This window comes from Mchenga conophoros, linkage group LG9 (genome assembly GCF_057382185.1).
Source record: "Mchenga conophoros isolate Kocher_MC1m ecotype Shallow Benthic linkage group LG9, M_conophoros_male_GT1.1, whole genome shotgun sequence".
Lineage (NCBI taxonomy): Eukaryota > Metazoa > Chordata > Actinopteri > Cichliformes > Cichlidae > Mchenga > Mchenga conophoros.
In genome coordinates this window covers 33,225,422-33,250,899 of record NC_140534.1, presented here as the reverse complement: position 1 = coordinate 33,250,899, position 25,478 = coordinate 33,225,422, and the positions used below count along the sequence as shown (strand labels likewise).

At 45.1% G+C, this 25,478-nt stretch overlaps 1 protein-coding gene across 3 annotated transcripts; it reads left to right on the top strand.

Annotated features, from left to right (window-relative positions):
• Window positions 1–1,597: 1,597 nt before the first annotated feature.
• On the top strand, window positions 1,598–25,244 carry LOC146567707 (cullin-1). Of its 3 annotated transcripts, none has more exons than XM_085287697.1 (22): window positions 1,598–1,775; window positions 14,051–14,472; window positions 16,546–16,720; window positions 16,814–16,981; window positions 17,178–17,228; window positions 17,318–17,408; window positions 18,079–18,242; window positions 18,361–18,523; window positions 18,763–18,893; window positions 19,229–19,336; window positions 19,407–19,555; window positions 20,160–20,208; window positions 20,296–20,427; window positions 20,537–20,654; window positions 20,763–20,839; window positions 21,734–21,852; window positions 22,285–22,390; window positions 22,476–22,523; window positions 22,641–22,723; window positions 22,817–22,922; window positions 23,601–23,714; window positions 23,798–25,244. In XM_085287697.1, exons 2-22 carry the CDS (start codon window positions 14,333–14,335, stop codon window positions 23,876–23,878), a joined length of 2,373 nt encoding a protein of 790 aa, XP_085143823.1. In that variant the 5' UTR covers window positions 1,598–1,775; window positions 14,051–14,332; the 3' UTR covers window positions 23,879–25,244. The 3 variants fall into 3 exon arrangements, with proteins under 3 accessions (XP_085143823.1, XP_085143825.1, XP_085143824.1); XM_085287699.1 differs by having other exon boundaries at window positions 1,599–1,775; window positions 19,449–19,555; XM_085287698.1 differs by lacking the exon at window positions 1,598–1,775 and adding an exon at window positions 8,897–9,080.
• Window positions 25,245–25,478: the final 234 nt, after the last annotated feature.

The following is a 25,478-nucleotide window of genomic DNA, read 5'->3' as shown; positions in this document are numbered from 1 at the left end:
CACCAAAGAAGAAGAAGAAAAGGCTGAGGAGGGGCTCTAACTGATAATGAACATAAGGCTTAGTTCTACTGAAGTTCAGCACAAACTAAAATCAGTCGTCTCTTTACATTAAACACAGTTATTTACAATAAGTACCGTTAATAGACTGTAAACACAAAGTCTGAGCAGAAGGTTTGGTTCTTAAAACAGGCTTATTGAGTATTTCATTAAATTTAAACAATGCATATTCAGTTATGTCATTTTGTGTCATTTGTTCTGGCTGTTTAATGAATGAATTTAAGTAATACATTAACAAGAGTATTACATAAAATCAATGAAGGGTCTTTCACAAGCGATTTGTAATCTTTGATATTGTTGAAAAAGACCTGACCTGCGATTGACCTCTGTTCTGTGTTTGTATTGTTCTGGGTTTTATAAAGTAAGCTGAAGATTTCTCCATTAGCACCTGAAAGACACCGACCTGGTGAATAGTTTAGGTTTTATTCTTTGTTTGTTCTTCAAATCTGAATCTCATAATTATGTCTTGACTTTATTCTTAGTAAGTAAGTAAATGTTATTTACATAATACATTTAAATTAATGTACTTTATATTAAATAGAGAGAGAAAAACAGAATGTTTCTCAGGCTCCATCTACACACACCGTAGTGCTGGGCTATGCTGCAAATTTTGGTATTGATATGATACCAAATAAATACAGGGCCAGTATTGCTGATACCAGTACTGATTTATTTAACACAAATGAACACAATTCAGTGCATGAATGTTGAACTTAAAGGACAGAAAGTATGGATCCAATACCAGTACCAGCATGGTTTTGATACTTGCATTAAAAAACACACAACAGCAAACTGTCCATGAGCCACAGTTTCAGAGATCAGCAGGTGGTAAATGTTTGACAAAACAGATGTTCAGCCTGTAACATCTGGGGAATGTTAGAGTTAGAACAAAGTGTGCAACTATTTGTTTGTCAAATTTAAAATTGGTTAAAAGTAGTTAGCAGCATTGCCTTGCAGCAAGAGGGTCCTGGGTTTGAGTTCACCAGGCTAACTGACTGGAAGAAGAAGAAGAAGAAGAACAACAACAACAGTCCCCCAACATAGATCCTTGTGGAACTCCAGATGTTATAACTGCAGATACAGAGAAGTATTTCACAATTTAACTAGTATTGCATACCAAACCACTGATACACATCTATCCAAATAATCAGGGGGTAAGTCATAAGCACTTCAACTTTACTGTCAGTATTTGGATTTTATTTAGACTGTATTATTAGTATTTCATCTGGAATAGTATTTTCACTTCATTTTGGAATATTCTGGGGAAAAAAAACCTTCCAATATTATTTTCACAGTGTTATTTATGAAGTATTTTTTCAGTTACAGAAAAAAATGCCAGGCAGAGTTAAGTTAAAAATGTAAGTTATTATTTTAAAAGTTCAACTTTGAGTCAGTTAGTTGAAATTTTGACGAACCTCTGCCTGGCATGTTTTTTTTCAGTGGCAGAAACAAACGTATTTCATAGCCCTCGTATTCTTTTATGATAAAGAGTGTATGCGTGTTTCGGCGGTGCCTTGCGTATTTCCGAGGGAGCCTGAAAGCAACTGCAGTCAGTGGCCGCGGCGCTGTGAGCTGATCTTTGTGCGAACGAAGCAGCGCAGCAGTCGTAGTTAGCAACCGACAGCAAACACACTCGGAGACGGCGGCGGGACACCGATTTTGGGACTGAAAAATAACTCATCCGGCGATTACAAAGTGACTGGGACTGCCTTAAAATGGTAAGGTGACATTTTCGAGCTGGGCCGGGGGAGATTTTTTTCCTCCCAGCTTGCTAAGCGGAGAGCCAGCAGGCTAATGCTAGGCGGTTAGCGAACTGTTTTCCTGACTCATTATTGAGAAGCTCGAGGAGCTAGGCTGCCATTTTACACCAGGCTGTTAGTCTGTCCTGGCCTCTGCCTTTGACTGTGAGAAGACAGCCTTTATGTTGATTACAGTCCAAGTACCACACATGTGTGTAAGCGATTGATAAGTGTGGGTCACATAGAGGCTGTGTTTTGATTTGAAGCTGGTCCATCCATCGTTCGGGCAGCAGACGAAGCTACCAGGCTAATCGAGCCTCAGAGGCTAATGGGAGCTAGCAGTATTGCGTAGCAGCGCCTGACTCCATTCCGGGGAATAATCACAGCGAATATTTTCCAAATTAACAGACGCCGGGGATCATTATATTCAAAATATACCCAAGTATCCGTTGGGGGTAGGTTTTTTTCGAGCACAGCCCCGTGGACCGTGCGGTGCGGTTTGGTCATTCGAACAGGACACACTCCTGGAACAACTGGTGGAGCGGAGCAGCGATACGGTCGCTCATTTCCTGAGATATTAGGAGAAGCTCGGAGTCAGAGGTAGTGCTGACACTGAGCTGCCAGAGCGAAGCAGCTGTTGGAAAAGGTCTGTTTTCATACTAATCGAGATTCCTGGATATACGTCCTCACAGTTCTCCTTAATTTAAACAGTGCACTTATTTTAGACACTGATCATTAAAACGAGATATTAAGAGTCGATGGCAGTTGTACCGGATTCTAACTCTTTAGTTTAGTTCACTTATTATTGCTTCCCTTTTATGGAGTCCTAGAATTTGTCAGGATCCAGGACAATATACAGCACGAGTCTGAGTTACACCTCACTCCTTTGTGTTTCTGGAGTAATGGGAAATGTGTGCAGCGATTTATTCAACATAAAAATCTAAATAAGGCAAAATCCGAGTTTTTACAAGTCTAAGGAGTTTGAATCATGTTATCTGAGCACTTTTTTAAAAAGTCCTCCAGGCTTCAGACAGTCAGAGCTTTTCTTTGGATGTTTGTCTTTTGTTCTGGTCCGTCAACATGATCCCACAGTGCTTCAATGCCTCTGGAGGTCAATCCACAACCGATAGTCGTCAAATGTCTGTTTTTCTATTCATATATGTCTTTGTTACATGGACAGTGTGTGTGGACTCATTGCTTTCATGAGTAACTGTGGGATTGCACGGTGACTTGTAATCTAAACGTCTGTTTATAATTCTGTTTTAAGGTTTCGGAATAGACTCAAGTTATGGTGAAGTCTAAGTTTTAAACTTTGTTCCATAAATCTGCGTCTTCGGCAGTATGTAATTGTGAAATAATTGGCTCAGTTTGACTAAAATTGTGTAATCAGAATCACCTTATTACTTTGAGTTTGTCTTTATATTGATTTTAAAGCTGACCCCCCCACGCAGTTTTAAAATGCTGCGGTTCAGAGGAGTTTTAAAAGACAGATGTTTTTTCCCTGGGTTTATGGCCTGCTAGTTTTCTTTATCAGGCTTTTATTTTGACGAATAGTGTTGATTATTGTATTTTGATGTACACTTGTCCTCATAAGTGAGGCGTCACCTAATCTTATTAAAAAAGAAAACGTATTATTAGACCAACAGGTGACAAAAGGCCTTTATTATAGTGGGCTAAAGACATTAAAGCTTTTTACCATCTTCAGAGTCTAAACACAAAAGGTGCCAAAGAGCAGTTATATTTCCACTTCTGTTGAACCTGTCACTGTCCTGCTGTTTTTACTGACCCTTTTGCTTAAAGCTGAAATGTGTCTGATAGTTCAGGTCATCTTGTTTCTAACGCTGTTTGTTCAGCACGTGCAGGTTCAACAAAACTTGATGGCCTGAGTTTAAAAATGACGTCGAGCACACTGATTGGCCGGCTCCTTGCAGCTGACTTCACCTGTGAATCAAACCTTTGCTTGATTTGCTTTTCATGCTGGTTTCAGCCGGTTTACCATGAAATGAAGTGTTTGAGGTACTGAAATAAGGAAATGTTTATTAGAGAAGGCGAAGAGTTTGTTTCACATTTGTGACTGTAGATCTGCATGAACTGTAAACCGGAGCAGGGCTCACTTTTATAAGAGCAGCCTGAAAAGTCTTGTTACATCGCTGAAGGTGGTGCTAAAGTTTAATTCTGTAAGTTTGTGTTGAATCTAAGAGCTATGGCCTCGCCTCTGCAACTGCCTGACGACGACGTCAGCATTTATTCACTTGTGTCCTGCTCTGCCGTTTTGATGGCGGTGGGCTTTTTCTCTCTGATCCATCGGTCTCTCAGAGACGTGGGGTTTCAGAAGGGTTAAAATGAACGCAGACGTACATTAAAGAACAAGGTTTGACTTGAAACTGATCACAATCTAGACCTTTACAGGTGTTACCTGATCAGCAAGCTTGAACATGAAGAAAAGTGTTTTTCTTCCTCAGCTGTTCCCATCCACTGCTGTTTGTTTTAGTGACAAAGCTGTGGGATTGGAAAGGAAGATGAAATGAAATCTGCCCGTAAACAGACAGACGTCTTGTTTGGCTTCCGTCTGTGGCAGATTTACCCCCAAAACACACCAGGTGTGTGTCTTTGGTGTCATGACTGATGCAGTTTTGTTCCAGCTTTGTAATCATGTTCCAGGTGTTTCAGAAGAGCTTAGTCTGCTTGGGGTCTTTTATTTTGAAAATTGAGCTCATTCTCTCTGCTGATTCTGCGTCTGACTTCCTGTCCTCTTCCTCGACTCCGTGGAGCTCGACACAGATTCCTCAAAAGAAGCAATAAACTGGGCTCAGTTTTAAGCAACGTGAAGCCTCGGCTCTCTATTTCTAGCAGCATACAAGGGCGAGTGGAAAAGGTGCTAAACTACATTTATCTTAAAGCTTTAGTAGCTAATTAGTTTTTATTTATATTCGTCATCAAAATCTACTAATACGCTGTTTTGTAGATGGAGCCAGCTAAGAGTGTATGGTGTAATGGAAAAATGGTCCAGTGAAACATGTTCTGGAAATATGGAAAATGTAATGCTGCACACTGATGAATAACTTAACAAGTGCTGAATATTGATGCTGACCTTGACCTGCAGACCTGCTGTGCTGAGAGTGAACACACAGGAAGAACTCGGGGGCAGCATAAAGGGTGTAGTGTAGGTTTGTATAGTAACCACGATGAAATAGCTGCACACCCATCCTTCCTCACTTGCGTGGTTATTTGGTGGATTTGCCACAGGGCAAAACACAACAAAGAAAATGCTCGGTCATATTTTGAGCTCGGTCAGCCTCTTTATAGCTTGAAATAACCGCAAAATGCAGCCTGTGTGCCTTCCTCCTGACACGTTTATCGATGCCGTGGAGCTGTTTGTGGCACTTGGATATCCCTCGATCTGTGGCTTTCAGGCTTATGTTGCTTTTCCGTGTGTAGCATGATGGGAAATATGCATGTAAAGTGATTTATTTTTTCTTCTGGCTGCCCTCTGCTCCTCATGATGGGCTCTTTCACAACAGCTCACTGCCTCATGCTGAGTTCAGATGTCTCGTCCATTCTCTGCTCAGCATGGACGCCTGAAATCTGCCTGTTAAAGATGACTTGTGATCTCTGTGGACATGACGCGGTCTGTAAACAGGACGGTGTCATTAGGAATACTTGGAAATGGCTAATAAAGAGATTTAAAGGTGGGAAAGGGAAACGTGTACTTATTTCTCATGTTTGGTTAAATTTACTGAACCTACTATTTGTTCACATTAATATCAGTGTTGGAAATCTACAGCATATAGTTTTACTTGACGTGAACATACACAGATATGAGTGTACCAGCCTGATATCAGTGTTTTTCTACATACTTCAAAGGATATTAATATAAAGTTTCATGAGCTCAAACTGAGAGGAGCTGACATAAGTGAACTGAGCATAGATTTAATAAAGGCCATAATCAGTCTGGTTAGGTTGGTGTCAGCGTAGAGGCTGATCCAGGGTGTGCATCAGTGCATAGAGCACAAAGGAACAAATGTTTCCGTTATTGGCTGATGTGCTGATTATTTCCTAAATTAGTCTGATTCATAATGTCTGTAAAATGTCCTTGATGATAATAATAACCAGAAGAGATGGAAATACCTTTTGTCTATAATAAACCTCACACTGCATCACTGACAGGAATCAGTGATAGTTTCTGTCCAGGTCTGCGACACAGTTCAGTCAGTGTCACCAAACTCTACATAGATCTGTATTGAGCGCACGCAAAAACGTTTGCAGGTGCAAGTGTTGCATTTTGAGCGAAGAAAAGTTGAATTTGAGTGAACAAAATTCATTCCTGCATAGGGCTGAACGATTATGGAAAATAATCTAATTGCGATTTTTTGCCCCAATATTGCGATTGCGATGCGATATGCGATTATTTTTTAAGGTCTTTGTCTTCTGTATTATTAAACAAAGACAAGCAATACATCATATAGTATGGCCAATACTATATTACATTAATTTTAAACTGTTCTTTCCTGGAAGACAGACCTCTGTTATGATGACATGAGGTGATGCATGAATTGATGACTGACATTTTTATTTAACTTCTTCAATCACAACAGTATATTTGAACATACACAATAGTTTATTTTTAGCTTACAAACATCTGAGAATAAAGTGCTGACAAGGAACCCTGGTGTAAACATTAAAATGAAAGTCAGTACAATGTGCAGATTGCAGAAATATACATAAACAAAATCAGTGGCTTTACCACACTCAGTTTTTCGACATCTGTGAACTACTAGACAGTCATTCAATTAAAAAATAATATTAAATAAATAAAACTAATAAATAAAAAATACACACATCTTACTGATCTCTGCAGTCAGTAACATTACACATAAAGTTCAAACATAATAGCAATTGTATAAACACACACACAAACACGCCTTTAAAGTTTAAAGGCGTGAAATTGGACGGTCTAGTTCTGATTAGCGTCACCGCTGTCTCGGTGGAGTTTAATAAACTCGGCCGTCTGCTTCTTGCTATCTAAAATATAACCAGACACTGGTGTAAATTCTCGACTGTCTCATACTTCTGTTTAATAAGTTTTCTGTTTGACGTTTAGTCAGCTGTGTGAAAACCAAGGAGGAACCCACCCGGGGGATTAATAAAGTTTTATTTTATCTAATCTAATAACTTTAATCTCAGCCAAACCGATTTACTCACGAACAAACAAAACACTGAAAAAAGCCCAACAATAACATTTTTAGGTTGTCTAAGTGACTTATATATCACGTTTAACCCGAGCAGCGAAACTCCGCGGTGATCTGAAAATGATGTGCCGGGAGTTGTGCCGTTCTCGGCCGCATCAGTAACCCTCGAGCTCCCGGCTAGCTGTCGAGCTGGTGGGTAGCAGACGCCTCTGAAAACGTCGAAGCACTTTTGCAAATATGGGATATCTTGATAAACCGAGCAGATATTTGATGTTTACACAACTACTTTCTCGCCTGAAAATATGTTAAAAGTTTATTTTGTGACCCAGAAAGATTAGTATGAGTAATTTTAAAACTTAGTAGCGGCCGCCATTGCTGGAAACTGGAGTTTGGCTGGGCCGCGCTATGAATTCTGGGATATGGTAGTAATTTGGACAGCCTTCGGCACGTCGCTGTGACGTAATTGGTCTACAAATGCGGCCTCAGGAGGATGCAGCCCATGAATTTGGACATGTCCAGAGTATAATCGCAGCCTTTGCGGTTAGAAAATTGCACTTGATCATGTCGCGATGTTATCGCAAATGCGATATATCGTTCAGCCCTATTCCTGCGTGCAAAAAATGTATTTCAGCGTTCGCTGTTTTACACACACACACACACACACACACACACACACACACACACACACACACACACACACACACACACACACCAACAGCCCCTCTCGCTCAGTTTTTGCATGTGCGCTCGCTCACAACGTGTTGCTCGCGCTCTCAACATTTCTGCCCGTGTGCGCTCAACTCTTTCTCTACACCGTTATGTTTGTGCCACAAAACCAGCCAATCACAGACTTGGATGCAAAAAAATCTGATTGGCTGTTCTGGTCTCCAATCAGCTCGAAATGACGAAATGCAATATCCCAGAATCCATTTGTCTGAAACTCAAACGAGGCAGTGGTGGAGAAACACAGAGGGGCGGAGTTTGAAATATTACTCTGTCTGGGTCACAAAATAAACTTTTAAGATATTTTCAGGAGAGAATGTTTCTGTGTAAACTTCTAATACCTGCTCCATTCATCAAGACATCACATATTTGCATAAGAGCTCTAACGTTTTCAGAGATGCCTGTTACCCACCAGCTGACCGGGTCACTCGGGTTAAACATATAAAAGGCTGAACTGACAAAAAATCACCGACTACATCAAAATAATTTTCTCCTCAAAATGCAACACTTGCACCTGCAAACTTTTTTTTTTACGTGCGCTCAGAATAGTGGCACAAAGGTTTTCCTGCCCCAGGTGGCCTCTGGGAGCTGAAGTTTTACCTTGTTTAACAAGCGGGTTATTAAACTTGCTTATGCTGACATGCTTATGTAAATTAAATCAAGGAATTTTCTTTGGGTGGTCCTCACTTAAAAAAAAAAAAAAAAAAAATCCACGCAAATAAATAAATCTGCTGTAATTTAAAAATAACAAAATTCACCACAGCAGTGGATCATTTACTGTAAACATGATGAATTCATTTTAGGAAACATGATTTAAAAGTATAGCTGTACATGTACATGTGTACCCTTGGTCACACGAGTTAAGATGATCCTGTTGTGTCATCTGGGACTCTGAGGGTTCGTCTGCTTGATGTTTGAGATCCTTGGATGTGAAGTTTTGTTTGCGTGCTCATCAGAAGCAGATTTATGTCACAGTGGCTCAGATGATTTTTAATGTTTGCTTCTGTTGGTAAAGCTCCCATGTGAACTCTAGGTGGTGTGTGAAGCGCGCTGGCGGGTGTTGGTGTGTTTGGCGGTGGTTTGTTTCCTGGTAGGGTAATAGGTTGTGGAGTCTGTCCCAGACACACTGATACTGGGCTAATCTGATTTACCGAGCACTGCGTGTTCCCTGCTCTTTCTTCCTGCTTCCTTCCCGTTCAGCAAACCTCTCTCGCGCTCTGCTCCAGCTGAGAAACCAGAAACATGCAGGTGAGCTGTGAACCTCAGGAGTCGCTTTACCTGTCGGCCACACTGTGGGACAGGTGATCATCAGGCAGAGGTTGATATGAAAGCTCACGGAGGCTTTGAAGTTATTCTGCAGCAGCCGAGCAGGGTAAGAACTTACAGCAAATATTTCTGGACTTGACCCGACAGAGGCGTCATAAACCTGTTAACTCTTCAGTACAAAGTCTGTGAGACGCTGTTCACACTGACGTGTAACTAGAACTGAAGCCATAAGTGCTGTGGAGCGAGAGACTTTAGTTCTTGGTTTATTCTGATTGTGCTGCTGGTTTAAAGCATTTAACCGTTTGCAGTCGTCTCTGATAAGAAGTAACTGTAATCTTGACTTTGGGAGAAACTTTTTGGGCTGCGTCAGTTAAAATGACTTTCAACTGTCAAAGTAGTGAATGGTAATAAAGTGTATTTGTAATACACTTCTGACTTTGGAAATGCTCGTTTTAATGAACAGGACTGACATAGGATTTCAAAGCCAAGTTGTCTAAAAGTTCTAGAAACGGTGGACAGGAAAACAAACGGAGTAACCCAGACAGCTGTTTCACACTTCTTCACATCTGGCTCATTAAGCTCCATTTTGGAATGAATACCTTTGTGGAACAGATTTTCTGTCTCCTGGTTTAAAACTTTGAGTGACATGTTGTTCTTGACTTACCTGGTTACCTGGAGGTGCTGAAGCCCCTCCAGTCCTGTCCTGTAAATCAGGACAGAAGAAGAAATGAAGTGAAACAAGTCTGCCTGTTTAAAAGTGGCAGAGATGGCTCTCTTTGAAGTCTGCTCTTTTCTTCATCGTTCCTGAATGAGCTCCGCCCAGTCCCCAGCACACTGTTAGCATTACCCAGAATGCTGTTCAGCAGGGCCATTTTAGAAATGCGTAGTTTGTGTTAGTAAGGGTTGCCATGATGCCATCTGATGACCCCTCTGGTGCACGAGCGCTCGCTGCAGTCTCCTAATGATGCGTGTTTCTTCTCAGGGAAAAACATCCACCTCAGGCTTTTATTGGAGTAGAAGCAGCTGAAACAGGAAGCAGAGTAAACTGCAGCGCGCTCCAGCAACTGTGACGCCACTTTTGGTGCACACGGCTTATTAGCAAGGGGCGAAGCAAGCATAAACCACATTAACTTATTATTGTACATAAACCGTATGATTAGAGGCCTTAAGTGAGAAGAATATGGTAAATGCAGCACCTGTCAGTGTGCTCGTTAGCGTGCCTAGCGGCCAGTAGCATAATGTACTTAAACCGCTTGGGAAGCCACAGGTGGTGCTTCGGCGGTCTCCTGCATTGAGACCTTAAAGTCCAAAGAAGAGGAGCGGCGTTTTGTTGTTCCTCATCATGAAGCTTCTTCATAAACAGACGTGGACTCCTGTGGGCCTTGTTGCTGTCTGTGGTTCAGACTTATCTGGGTCAGCTGTCCGCTGACACGAGTCACGACCTCTGAGCTCCGCTGCCTTCCTGCTGCACACAGAGGCGTTGTTGATAACCGTGGGCTGGGATTCCCATTTCACAACAAGCGCTCTGCGAGCTTCCGTTTCCTGTTACTCGCCGTCACACGGCTGTGGGGCTGATTATAGGTCAGGCACTGGATACCTGCTGCTGTGGGAATCTGAAAGCTGATCACAGCGCTGCCGTGAAGGGCACCTTTCTCACCGCTGCAAGAACAGGAAATGGCGGAGACTGAGCGCTCTTACACTCTTACCTGCTGTGGTCCAATGAGTATTCACAGGTATTGTCTGCCCCAGTTGCCACGGCAACAGCTCAGGTAGGGGCTACCTTTTGCGTTTAAGCGAGGATCTGCTGAAGAGGAGCCAAAAGGTTACAAAGCTTGACTCAGTAAAAGAAAAAGAAACACGCGAGGCTGCTGTGAAGTGGACATCACACTCATTTCTATTTTTAGTGTTATACTAGAGCAGCTTTTCATGATTGACAGATCAAAATAACCCCTTGGGTACGTCCCCTGTCTGAAACAAGCTGAGCTGGAGCTGAGTGCTGTGTTTAGGATCTTCCTCAGTGGCGTCAGCGCTCATCTTCATCACACTGCTGTGTCTCAAGTGAGTGCAAAAGTGAGTTTTACTGTGATTCCAGTCAGAAAGAGGTAAGACTGGGCCATATCATACCATTCACGGTAATACCGGTGTAATGTTGGGCAACGATAAGAAAATGAAATATGGCGATGGAGTATGGGTAAAACGCGCATGCGCAGTGCCTTTGTTTTCATACACACATGGCGGAAAAGCATGGCGGCGACGGAGAATGAGAAGAGCGAAAGCGGATTGTTAAATGAAACCAATGAACCAGAACTGGTTTGTAAAAATGCTGCAGCTTCACTGGTGTGGAACTGGTTTAGCTTTCGTCCGTCAGACACACAACAAAGCACTATTTATGGTAGCGCATGCTAGCGGGCCGTCGTTATTACCGTGTTTTTTTGGAAAATACGGCACACTTAAAATCAATCCTTTGATTTTTCTGAAAGTCGACAGAGCCCCTTATAATCCCGTGTGCCTTATGTATGAACTCTGGTTGTGTTTACTGACCTCGAAACGATTTTATGTGCACGGCGCTCAAAAATCTGTCAGATGTTTCAGTACGACTTTGCTGAGCTACGAAGCCGCACCGCTTGATGGATTGTCGGAGCATTACGGCTATCGTAGGCGGAGCCTCGCGGAGTGATACGTACTGTGCTTCAACATAATATTACCGTATTGTGTGTGTATAAGCTCTTTTTAAGTTTTGTGGATATTATACATGGTTGTGCTGAGGATATGTCGGCCAGTTTCCACTGGAAATGCCTTTTGGTTAAACTGTCAGACAGGAATTTGCGCTGTTACATTTTTATATAACTTTAATGCAGATAAAACAGCTGCTTGTTTAAGTGAAAACACACTGATGTTTGTTTTGCACTAATAAAGTTGTGGAGTTGTAAAGTATTTTGTCTGGTGTCAATTATATCGTCAATTATATCGTTATCGCAAATTTTCAAATGTATATCGTGATAAATGTTTTTGGACCTATCGCCCTGCTCTAGAAAGAAGCCAACACGAGTCGGTCATTTCTGCTGGAACTCTGCGTGTTATATCTGAGCAGTTGCCTGTTAGACGCTCACATAAGGTCTCAATCAAAGACCCATTTCCAGTGTTTCATTTTCTACGCCTTCAGAAGCAGAGCTGTAGCTGAGACGACCTGCAATCACCCAGACTGGTCGTTGGAAGGAAGTAAACAGACGATTTCGCGCGTGTCACGTCCTGAATATCTGGCCCTGATAGCCGTGAGTGGTCATGCCTGCTCCTGCTAAATATAGCAGCGCTTGCCTACACGAAGCAGCAGTTTGTGCCCGTCCACCCTCCTCTTCCTCCTCCAGTCACACAGCAGCAGCTTCAGTCTGTTTTCTCCCTCTTCATGTCTGTTCTCAAATAATCAGAATTATAAACATGGGCTAGCAGTGAGCCGTGTCTTTTTATGATTACCCATTCTCTTTTAAACATAACATTAAATGTTAACTCACAAGGTTCGTGCCGAGCAGCTTTTCTTTATTTCACTTCTGTGGTTTCCCCGCAGAGCTTCAAAAGTCCATCGAGCAATCTGTCATGTTTCCTAACCTTTTGTTCCTGGATGGTCAGCTAATGTTCATAAAAGTTAAACACTGTTTAACTTAAACTTCATGAACTTGATGTTTGAGGACAGATTTTATTGTTTCAATCGGGACTTCAACACAAATGTGCTGGTTTAGTCTTTGTGTCCAGCTCTCAGCTGAAGGCCTCTGTAACTAAGAGCAACCTCATCTACTCTGCCTTCTGTCCCACGATATCTTCTTTATAAGTTTGCTTTGGTCTCTGTTAGACCACGTCCTTACAAGTGATGGCTCAATCGCAGCTGCAAGGGCTGCAGCTGGTGAAAGACTTTGTTTCCTGACAGGATGATGGCAGTAAACACAGAACATATGCTCAAAAAGCTTATTAGCTTACATACTGCTACCTGTGCACGTTTCCTAACATACATATTCTTCAGCTTGTGATTGTAAATCAAAACAAAGAGCCAGTAAGTCGAGTGGATTGTAGTTCAGACCTCTGGTTGCTTTGTTCCTAGTGTCTCGGTCTCTCTGTGGCTTCAGAGATGTTGACGCTGCAAACCGTGGCGTTGGTTTACCTCCTGCTCGTGTCCTGTCAGCAGGGATGAAATTACAGCTGTAGGTCTCTCTGTTATCCCTAATGATCCGGCCTCTGCGTGCTGCCGATGTTTACCCTCCTCGTGGTGCGATAGTCGTGACTCAGTCTTTCCCACAGGATGGGTTTTTAAACTCCTTCCTGAATCTAGGAACCTCATGGCTTCACGTCCCAAAGTTGGAAAGAAATTCACTACCTCGCACGAAGCATGATCCAACCCCAGCAACACCTTTCTTCTACTCGTATAATTAAGACAAGACTTTACAAGGTTTTTCCCCCTCATGAATGTGCCAGTCTGAATTTTTATCTGGTCTGTTTGCCAGTGTTTTTTTTCTTTTTTTCGATTATAAATTGCCTGTTGACTTCCCAGACTTTCAAAATATGATCTGAGTTGTCCAGTAGTACGCCAGTGGTTTGAAAAACTCCCAAACAGGCCTGTTTAATTGTTTTTAGCCCTTCAAGATGACAATTCAGTGTTTCTGATTAATTTAGAATCTCCCAGAATGCATTCCCATACTGCCAAAGCAAACACAGGTTATAAATGTAGGTCATTGTGTTTGTGTGTTTCTCCTAGCAACCAAAAAACCCTTATTGACTGTGGATGTGGAGTTCGTGTACAGTGAGGCTGTGGTAAGGGAAACTAGGCAGGCGCTGTAGTGACTAATCTCATTAGCTGACTGACGCTGGGTCCGGTCAGCATTGTGTCTGCTGGCTCAGATCCAGGTGTCAACAAGGTAAATCCAGGTAACCTACCTGGCTAATCACCAGCAGGGCTGCTGCAGTGATTTTTCAGTGCCGTATGTATGAAGGGAATCCTTAAAAACACAAGTTTTGGTGAAGCTTTTATTTATTTTTAAGTCAAAGATTGTTAATCAGGTGGCTTTGTGTGTCTCTTCGTTTTCTTTGCAGGTCATCTGGTGAAGACTTCCGAAGCTTTTAGGTGGAGGAGTGGCAGACAGCGCCACCCAGGCGTGCAGAGTGGGACCCCTTCCCGTCTCACATAACCGACGACAGCTTCCCGAGGCCGCCACCATCGTCCCCAGATGGACTCCAGACTCTGAGAAAAGAGCGAGGCAGTTGGGACCGAAATCAAGCGAAGGAGAGGAGGCGCAGGGGGAGGAGCACACGCTCGCTGGAGCAGGAAAGGGAGGGCATTGGTAGGGAGCGGAGAGGACACTGGGCTCCACCACGATGTCGTCAAATAGGACCCAGAACCCACACGGACTGAAACAGATAGGCCTGGACCAGATATGGGACGACCTGCGGGCTGGCATCCAGCAGGTGTACACGCGGCAAAGCATGGCCAAGTCACGCTACATGGAACTCTACACGTATCCTGTGTGACTGCGGGTGCTGCTGAGTGTGTGTGATCATACAAACCAGCTTTATTAAGTGTGATAAACCAGTGTGTTACTGAGCAAGAGGCAGGAAGGGCATTTAGGAGCAGGCTCAATCAGTAAGTATTCGGAGTAGTACTCTGACACTGGCGTAACAGGATCTATCTAGAGGCAGTAAAGCTGGAGATTTCCGTAGGTGTGGAAGGATTATTCACGGTTGGCTTCAGCTGCTCCGGATTGGCTCTGGCCTGCTCAGATCTTAGGTCCTCTTTTGGCAGGACGCGGCAGTTGGCCGTCAGCTTGCAGTCGCTCGAGTTTGCTGCCGTGCTGGGCTGTGTTCGCCGCAAGTGTCCTGCGGTGGAGTCGGTCTCTGACTCCCCTCCAACCCCCACCACCCTCTTCTCTTTCTTTAAAATACATATTTATTTGTTTTATTTACAGGAAATCCCCTGTACAAAGCCACAGGTGCAGTAACTGATGTTTAGCAATAATTGTGTTAAATCATCAGGTTTCTGTCTGCTCTGCATTATTGTGAATAAAGCGCCTTGAGGCAGCTGTTGTTGTGATTTGGCACTTTAAAAACAAAATGCAGATGAAAAATTGAATTACATCATTAACCAAAATCACCCTGATCAGGATTTTTGCTTCATTCAAGCAGCCATAGCTTCTGTTCTATTGCCTCTAATCATTAATGTGGCTGCCTTAAGAACTGCAATATCCCTTTAGTGCTAAAAGTTAACAACCTAACAGCAAATTTTCCGTGTGTGTTTGTTTCAGATGGTTAATCTCACTAGTGTGTTACTTCCTTTTCTCCGAAGCACAAACTTTTTTTCTAGTCGTTTGTTCCATTAATGAGTTTCACACACGGAGCAAACAGGAAGCAAACCTTTGATTCAGAGCAGTGTTTGTGTGGTTGAAGTTGTGTTTGAAAGAATTTCACTTTCTGCTGAAGACATTTGGCTCCATTGACTCTTTATTAGACGCTCTGTTATCCAGACTTACAACGAACTGTAAGACTAAATAGAAAATAAGAAGATTTGGTTTATTTTTTCCACACGTTTAGAAAGAAGCCAAGAAACAAACCACAAACAAGGCAGACGCTGTACGAGTGCCTCCACGGCTGAGATAGCTGGCGTATATTCATAAGCCTGCAGTGATTTCATTTTCAGGGACGCTAAAGGGAAGAATATGGAGATTTCTTAATCTCCTGCCATAAATAGAAAAACCATCAACATGTCTTCAGTGGTAATCTCGTGGCATCGCTGCTTCAACTGTCTCTGCTTTAGCTCTTCTGACGTCCTCACACAGGTTTTGGTTTCTAAAGGCAAACAGATGCTGAGAGTTACGAGTCCAGTGATCAGACGTTGGCGTTCGTTACGATGCGCCGCGTTCAGTGACAGACTGAAACCTCCGACAGCCATGTTTGGAGGTTTGGTGACTCTCATACAAACACATCAGCACAGGGAACATGTGGGATGAAGGCCACGTTGTTCTCAGTAGAAGTTCATGTTTAACAATAAACGCCCTGGTGGGCGGGGCCAAACAGACCTTCAGGGAAAGAATATCTGAGCTTGACAACAAGGTTAGTCTTTGATATGCTGCTGCAGAGTTTGGATTACTCACCGACCCTGAGCTTGATGTTCACACTGTAATCTTCCCTCCAACCTTTGAGTAGGTTTTAAAAATTGGTTTCAAAAAGCTTTATAAAGTTTGTCTGTGCAGAAGAAAAGGTTTAAGTCCATAAAATGCGTCTGCAGGGGACGTGGGCGTAAAGTCTGAAGAGCTGATTATCCCCTCGTGCACCTTTCCTGCTAAAGGTTGCACATTTCCCTGAAGTATGAAATAAAGTCCACCCGGCCGTGGAAGCTCGACGCTGCGGTCGTGTCCCTGCAGACGGCCCAGGTTTAAACTGGGCTGTGTGCACATGTGCTGTGATTTCATGCAGAAAAGAGAGAGCGACAGCCGAGGACATTCCTCACATACTTGCTCTTGATGTTACAAGCAGCCAGATGTGAGGAATGCAGCGGTTACCCTGATGTGACGTGCGCACCTTAACCCTTCGATCAGACATGTATATAACTATTGCACCAGCGTCCACCAGTCCAGCCAGGGCCGGGGCTCCGTGCCTCCAGCAAAGCCCTCCAAAAAGTCCACCACTCCAGGCGGGGCTCAGTTCGTAGGCCTGGAGCTCTACAAGCGGCTCAAGGAGTTCCTGAAGAACTACCTGACGAGCCTACTCAAGGTGAGTCCATGGTTACCAGTCGCAGCCTCACCGAGTGCACCACGGACACCTTTCAACCCCTCCTCCCTTTGCTTTCCGCGTTATCGTCCGCAGGATGGCGAGGATCTGATGGACGAGTGCGTGTTGAAGTTTTACACCCAGCAGTGGGAGGACTACCGTTTCTCCAGTAAGGTCCTTAACGGGATCTGCGCCTACCTCAACCGCCACTGGGTCAGACGAGAGTGTGACGAGGGACGCAAGGGCATCTACGAGATATACTCGGTAAGTCTGACAGTTCCTTTCTGTTTGAATGCACAGAGTTAAAAATGCAGTTCCAGCAGGACGAAGTTAAATACGTCACCTGTCCCCAAACAGCAGTTACACAAAAGCTTTACCTGACAGGTCGCAGTAGGAGCAGATTCATAGCAAACACTGTTTTATTAAACTTGTGGTTCTCCTTTACTCTGCCTCCTCTCAGCTGGCACTCGTGACCTGGAGGGAGTGTTTATTCCGACCCCTCAACAAACAGGTGTGCAGTTTTCCTTCTTAAAGAAACAGCGCAGTGATTAAAATGCTGAATTCTGCATGTTTACTGAAGCGAACCTCTCTCCCTGTCAGGTAACAAACGCCGTTCTGAAGCTGATAGAGAGAGAGAGGAACGGTGAGACCATCAACACCCGGCTCATCAGTGGTGTTGTCCAGTCTTATGGTAGGTCCTCGAGTGCAACAGGGGAGTAACCAAACACAAGCAGGTTATGAGTATCAGCAATGATCACACAGACTGAGAGCTGTGCATAACTTTCAGGCTGATGTGAAATTCTACTTGGTTTGGTGGGAGCTGTGAACGGAGGCTGTGGAGACTCACAAGCAGCTACTCTGAGCATGTGTTGGGTTTAACATGAAAAGCTGTCGGTGATCAGAGCAGCAGACTGTCTGCAGTGTCTTCACCTGTCTCACTTATATAAATAAATGACATCTACCCATGCTGGAGTCTGCACACGTGTTCACAGGAGCTCAAATCTGACTAATTAAACCCAGCTGGAGATTTTTCTGACTGACTTTTGTGCAGCTGTTGAATGATTTGAATGATTTCAGAGTTATTAGCCTAACATCTATTCTGCAAAGGTCACACGTACATTATGTTTAAGATTTAACATGAAGATGCCTGCTCACAGCTGGGCGATGCTAACCACAGCAGCACAGGGTTGAATGAAGCTGGTTGCTCACTGTGACACGTGGTGCTGTCTGCGAGCACATATTACATTATTGTTGTTTTAAATGAAAGGATCGTTTCAGACTAAATTAGATGTGTAGACACTTTTGTTTTGTATTAACAGGATGTGGATGCTTTCATTAATCCCACCTCTGTCCTCCTGCAGTCGAGCTGGGCCTGAACGAGGAGGACGCCTTCGCCAAAGGCCCCACGCTGTCCGTGTACAAAGAGTACTTTGAATGTCAGTTCCTCACTGACACAGAACGTTTCTACACGCGTGAGAGCACAGAGTTCCTGCAGCAGAACCCCGTCACAGAGTACATGAAGAAGGTAGGCGCTGTGCTGTCCAGCTGCAAACAGCTGTGGGCGAACGAGCAGAGACACGTGGAGCTTTTAGCGCCGAGTCGTGACCAGAGTCCGTCTGCTTCCTCTGTGTGCGTTTCCTCAGGCGGAGGCCCGTCTCCTGGAGGAGCAGCGGCGTGTGCAGGTTTACCTCCATGAATCCACCCAGGACGAACTGGCCCGAAAGTGTGAGCAAGTCCTGATCGAGAAGCACCTGGAGATCTTCCACACAGAGTTTCAGAACCTGCTGGACGCTGACAAGAACGAAGGTAACCGTGTCCTTTCCCTGCTGGATGGGAGAGACGGCACCGTGACGCTGACAGGGAAATATTTTTGCAGCTCTGATCCCCTCTGGTGTGTGTGTGTGTGTGTGTGTGTGTGTGTGTGCGCGCGCTGCATTCCACACACACTCCAAACATCGATCTTTTCCTGGATAACTCAAAGCTTTTGTCTCCAGTAACGATGACCTGGTGTTTCACAGATGCAGCTTTCTCTCTGTGTGTTTCAGACCTGGGCCGGATGTACAACCTGGTGTCGCGGATCACAGACGGTCTGGGTGAGCTGAAGAAGCTTCTAGAGACCCACATCCACAACCAGGGCCTGGCCGCCATTGAGAAGTGCGGCGAGGCAGCGCTCAACGTACGCAGGACTTTTTTTTTCACCTCAGTGTTTCTCACTAGTTTAATGTAAGGAGTCGACTGAAGGAGAGGAGGCTCTGAAGCTTCGTTTGTCTGTCAGGTAGCAGTGAGATGATAAACGTGTGGCCTGTTAGTCAAACACACGGAGACCAAATGAGTTTGTTGGAGTTTTTAAAGCAGATTGATGGAGAGAGTGGGCGGATCCCTGAGCTCCACAGCAGATGTACTAACAGGACAATCACACGTTAGCATTTATGTTAAAAATGGCTCACAGGCTCTGACGTGTGTGTGTGTGTGTGTGTGTGTGTGTGTGTGTGCGCGCGCGCTTGTTTCCAGGACCCCAAAGTGTACGTGCAGACCACCCTGGACGTCCATAAGAAGTACAACGCTTTGGTCATGTCTGCCTTCAACAACGACGCCGGCTTCGTGGCCGCACTCGACAAGGTCAGTAACCACAGACTGTAGATAACAGATGGCAGCAGACAGTGTGATGTCATCCACTGGATTCCTACAGGCAGGTGAAATTTTAGACTCGTGGATTTGTCTCCTTTTGAAGGCGTGTGGTCGGTTCATCAACAACAACGCCGTCACCAGGATGGCTCAGTCGTCCAGCAAGTCTCCCGAGCTGCTGGCCAGATACTGCGACTCTTTACTGAAGAAGAGGTGGGTGATGTGCACAATGCATGTGAGCCGCGCAGCTCAGCATGTCGTGTAGTTTCCCTGGACTCCTTCTGAGGCTTCTGCCGTTGTCTTTTAAATAAAGTCAAACGTGCTGTCGCCAGCTCTTACTTTCTTCTTCCTCTGTGACCTGTTTCAAACAGAGTCAACACTTTCAGTCCTAAAAGTGAAACATTGAACGAATGATGAAAAGCTCTGTGACAAACAGAAGTGCGCCACGAGGGGTTTGTTTGGGCAGCTGTTGTTTCCTGATCAGTGGATGCTGTTCCACTGTGGGACTCTCCCCAGCAGGACTGCGCTCTCTGTGGGTTCAGTAACTCTGAGTGGCGTCTGCATCCTGACTGCTTTGTTAAACTCAGGACAAAAACAAAGACGCTTTTCAAAGCGCGGCGAGGTGGACGAAGCTGCTTAAAAGCAGCTGAGGAGTGTGAGAGTGATGCAGCTGAGCAGACAGTGTTTACTTCATCCACACAGGGATGGTTTAGCTTTGCTTCAGAGGCTGAACAATAGTATAGCATCTGCCTGTCTGTAATTTAACCTCCAAATGAGATTGAAAACAACATTTTGTTTGTTTTTGTTTCCTTTTCAGCTCCAAAAACCCAGAGGAGGCTGAACTGGAGGACACTCTGAACCAAGTGGTGAGATGCTGTGACCCGAGCTTCTCTGTAAGGTGATGTCTTAGTTTTGCAGTGAAACCAAAGACTCCACGCTGTTTCCTCTCTTAGATGGTTGTGTTCAAGTACATCGAGGACAAAGACGTTTTCCAGAAGTTTTACGCCAAGATGCTGGCCAAACGTCTGGTCCACCAGAACAGCGCCAGCGACGACGCCGAGGCCAGCATGATCTCCAAACTCAAGGTCGGAATCACATGCGTGTGCACTCGTTACACACTCCAGGCAGCGTGTGTGTGTGTGTGGGTGTGGGGCGTCTGCAGGGTTGTTTTGACTTCTTCTCTTCCTCCTGCAGCAAGCGTGCGGCTTTGAGTACACGTCCAAACTGCAGCGAATGTTCCAGGACATCGGAGTCAGTAAGGACCTGAACGAGCAGTTCAAGAAGCACCTGACCAACTCTGAGCCGCTGGACTGTAAGTGCGCGCACACACACACACAGCTGTCTAAATCAAATACACATTCAAAATAAAGTCACACATGTATGTGAAGATGGACGCAGTTTCATTGTGTTTGTGTCACAGTGGACTTCAGCATCCAGGTTCTGAGCTCCGGCTCTTGGCCTTTCCAGCAGTCCTGCACCTTCGCTCTGCCCTCAGAGGTAATCCAGCACGCTTTAAAATTCATTTTTCTAATTTCATTCTTGCTGATTTCAGAGATAAAACTCTGACTTCTGAAGATCAAAGTCGTGATTTGATAAAGAAACCTCTCCCCCCTGCAGGCGCTTCCACCTTTTCCAGGTACGATTGGAAAAGGATTCCCACATTTCATCTCACAGGATCAATAAGTCATAAAAACATGATCAAGCAGTGCTGCTGGTAATGAAAACGAGCTGCTAGCTCGACTGCTTTAATGGTGTGACATGAAGGAGGAGGAGGAGGTGTTTTCATAATGTTGCTTATGAGTTATTGATCCCAGGAGTTCAAAGACATGAATGTCTTTTCCAACCAAACCTTGAAAAGTGAAGCGATATTGCTCCTCAACTTAAAGTTTTCCCCTCATGAATGTTTCGTGTCTGGTAAATTTAACGCGTCGTAGGTTTTGTCATCCGGCAGCATCTGAAACGTACATCTTTGAAGCTCTAGTTCAGTATTTAACTAAATCTCTCCTGTAAAAACAAGGACAGTTTGATTTCCTCATTAAACATTTAAAGCTCAGTGTGGACGTTTGAGTGGTGACACATCAGCAACACTTTGTTCTTACTTTTAAACGCCTTCAGCTGAAGGACGTGTGGATGGAGGGTTTAAATCTATGCCTGGTATTTGTTTTCCTGCTTTATAAGCTGCGCTAAGAAAACGACTGCTGCCAGAAGGTGCCAAGAAATAAAAACCTAATATGATGAGAGATTACAGGAGAGACGTGCAGACAGACGACTGTGGAAGTGGGTCACAGCTTTGTGCCGTGACAAATGGTGTTAATAAGAAGATCCCTTACAGGTCCGCAGACCTCAGGTTGAGTACCGTGGCTCTGACCCTCTGCCTCTCCTCCTGCACAGCTGGAGCGGAGCTATCAGCGCTTCACGGCGTTCTACGCCAGCAGGCACAGCGGCAGGAAGCTCACCTGGCTGTATCACCTGTCCAAAGGAGAGCTGGTCACCAACTGCTTCAAGAACAGGTACGCGTGCAGTCTGTGAGCGCACAGGTAGGGGGCGCTGTGGCGCCACAGCTCTGGTGATCAGCCATGAAAGTTACATCAAATATATTTGAGATTCTTGCGCGGCGAGTTTGTTGCAGTAAATGTATTTTTGTGTCTTACCGAGTTTCTATTTCACACTGGAGTGAATGAAACACCACTTTAGGGACTATTTTCAGAGGCGGATTAATACACACGTGGACTGTAGTGAGTATTTGGTGCCTCTGAAAGGTTTTAAGGCATTTGTGACACAGAGGAGCAGAATCTGAGGCTCGTGCTGAATTCTTCTTTTGTGGTGACTCTCAGGCTGGTAGCAGACCTGCAGAGCTCTGAGCGCACCGTCGTGAGGTACGTGTGGCGGCCGCGAGGAGCCGAGCCCACGCCGCTCCTTACTGTTGCTGTGCTTGTTGACAGGTACACGCTGCAGGCCTCCACCTTCCAGATGGCCATCCTGCTGCAGTACAACACGGAGGACAGCTACACGGTGCAGCAGCTCACTGACAGCACACAGATCAAAACTGTAAGCGCACAAACACCGCCGCCTTCCTTCGTGCTGCTCTGTCGCCGCGGAGCAGGCGTCTCTGACCCCTCTGCTCTGTTTTCAGGACATTTTGGTTCAAGTTCTTCAGATTCTGTTAAAATCGAAGCTGCTGGTGAGTCACGCTTTCTGTCCGGAGGTGAAATCCTCACGTGTGGCTGGTCTTTAGTTTCCATAGAAACGCTTTAGTAATGGCAGACCTGATGCTGAATCCAAACTTTGTGTCCGTCAGGTTTTGGAGGACGAGAACGCCAACGTGGACGAGGTGGAGTTCAAGTCCGACACGGTCATCAAACTCTTCCTTGGATATAAGAAGTGAGACACGCTCCACCTTAAATCCGCCTTAAATAAAAGTGTGCCTGTGATGTAGGAGGATGCTGAAGCTTGTTGCTCTTGTTTGCTGCGCAGTAAGAAGCTGAGGGTGAACATCAACGTGCCGATGAAGACGGAGCAGAAACAGGAGCAGGAGACGACTCACAAGAACATCGAGGAGGATCGAAAGCTCCTCATCCAGGTGCAGCTCCCACTCCACTCCACTCCACTCCACCCTCTGCATCACGTTTAAAACATGCTGAAAAAAACCAAACACTGAGCTTTTCCTCCGTCTCCAGCAGAGCTGTATGAGGGCATGAAGGGACATAAAGTGGTTCAGTGCAGCTTCTGCTCCCCTAAAAGTCACAGACCCACAAACATAAGAGCATGAACACAGACAGAAACGCACAACAAGAATCTCAGAGTTCATCAGGAGCAAACGAGGAAACGTTTGTTTGAATGTGTGACAGAAGCAAAAACCTCTAATCCAAACAAATCAGTTTGCTAAAGATTCGTATCTGCGTTAAAGTAACGGTGTGTATGATCCCAGCTACGGTGAGCTCGTCTGAAACTGTAGAACAGTGACTGTTAAAATATTTTCTGATCAGATTCAAACACACAAAACCAGACGGTCGACCCTGTGAAGGCGGGAAAACTGGAGACGTGTGCCGCTGCTCTTCAGACGGCTGCTGTAGTCACTCTGTAAATGTAAAAAATGGGGGATCTGCTGCTAAAACCTAAAAATATTTCCCATGTTGTAAACATGTAAAAGGCGCCGTCGCTGGGCATGAATCAGTTTGACTCTCCGAGGCTCCATGCATGGAGCCAGCTGTCAGATTTGCCCTCCTGCTCTCACACGGCGCTCCTGTGTCCCCTGCAGGCTGCCATAGTGAGGATCATGAAGATGAGGAAGGTCCTGAAGCACCAGCAGCTCCTGGCTGAGGTCCTGAACCAGCTGTCATCCCGGTTCAAACCCCGAGTCCCCGTCATCAAGGTACGCACACCTGTGTGTGTGTGTGTGTGTGTGTGTGTGTGTGGCTCAGAGTGTGACGAGTGTTTTTTCTCCCCCGTGGACAGAAATGCATCGACATCCTGATCGAGAAGGAGTACCTGGAGCGAGTGGACGGCGAGAAGGACACGTACAGCTACCTGGCCTGAGCGCCACCTGGCCTGAGCGCCACCCGCCCTCCCCCCTCCCACCTGCCCGCCTGTCGCCGCCGGCTCTCCTTAGTTTAATTTTAATTTGTTATCTTTTTTGTTTTTTATTTTTTATTTTATGTCTGAGTAATAAAGTGTGGATCCCTCTGAGCGTGACCACCCTGATGATGACCGCCACCAAACCCGAGGGGGGGAGGGGCAGCTCGCTCCTCTTGCCTCAAGAGATGAAGGAACGAAAACGCCCCTCCTGTCGGAACCGGGAAACCCCTTCTTCACGCTCGCCCGTCCCCGCCTCATCGTGCGACTCGAACGCTCACTTCCTTGTTGTCATACTGTAAAAAAACAACCACAGACTGAGAGGAATAAACAAGCCCCGCCCCCCAATCACCACCCCCATCCCCTTTACATAAGCGTGATGAAATAGCCTACAGCCAATCAGAGGAGAGCCGCATCCAAAGGTTTCTGCATGCTACTGCCTACCTGCGCCACAGCGACCACGAAAAAGATTCTCACGTAAGCATAAAGAGCGGAGTCGCCCGGGCCGCTGCTGCCGCACGCCCACCAGGTCGACGCCGGTCCTGTAACTTAAAGTCCGCCACTGCATCGGAGGAGGAGGAGCCGCTGAGGTCGCGTCAGAGCGAGGTCGGTGGGTTCGAGCAGGAGTCTCTGTACCGAACGGTGGACATTTGTATAGTGTGGTTCATTTTCTAAATGTGTGATGAATAAAAACAAGGAAAGATTTCTCTAATGCCCGCCTCCCCCGACACTCTGTTCACCCGTGTTTAAAGGGCCGGTACACCCTGAAATCAGTCACATGCTTCTGCTCTGGGTCAGAGGTCACAGGTCCTCAGTCACTGCACAGATAGGCTCGGGTTAATGGTGGACGGACAGGTGAGGGTCAGCTGATGAGCTCATATTGGGTTTTATTTAAATGTTTGTCTCTGATGTCCTCTTCAGCTCTCGATGTTGGAGCAGAAGCTCGCCGGCGTCTCGCTGTTTTATGGTTCACGTGTTGCTCAGAGTTTAGCTCCGCTGCTGCCACGTTCAAGCAGGTCGGAGCTGCAGCCCACCAGCTGCTGGAATATTTTTGTACTCGGAGAGACATGGTTCAGTAATGTTTGAGTTTACTCACTGCTGCTTTATAACAACTGAAAAATGTAACGAGCACTTTGACCACAGGGAGGCAGCGACCCTCCTCTCGAGCTTTGAGCTCCATGTTTCATCTCAGTGCATCATTTCTGTTTAAAACAGTTTGTTCGAGTCAGCACGTCGTTCAGTTTGAGTTTCAGTGCAGTCAGATATATTTAATATTTTGATTTAAAAACCTTAAAATGTCTGTTTTAAATAATAAATTCATAATAAAATACTCTGGCATGATGTAATTATTTAAATTCTTAAAATAAATATTTTTAAAGCTGTTGGATAAAACTGGTTTTAATTAATCACCCTGAGGATCTGCAGGCTGGGTGACACACGGGTCTGCAGACGCACACTTGCACTCATGTCGGCTGCTGCAGGCTTCAGTTTGAACACTGCTGCCAAACAGGTCGTCTGGAAGGAATGTCATTAAATGTAAAACTCTGAGATGATCTGTGTGGTT

Coding starts and splice junctions, on each gene's coding strand:
- LOC146567707 (XM_085287697.1), top strand. CDS start 14,333: ATGTCGTCAAATAGGACCCAGAACCCACACGGACTGAAACAGATAGGC. Junction 16,982..17,177: donor GCATCTACGAGATATACTCG/GTAAGTCTGACA, acceptor GCCTCCTCTCAG/CTGGCACTCGTGACCTGGAG. Junction 21,853..22,284: donor ACCAACTGCTTCAAGAACAG/GTACGCGTGCAG, acceptor GCTTGTTGACAG/GTACACGCTGCAGGCCTCCA.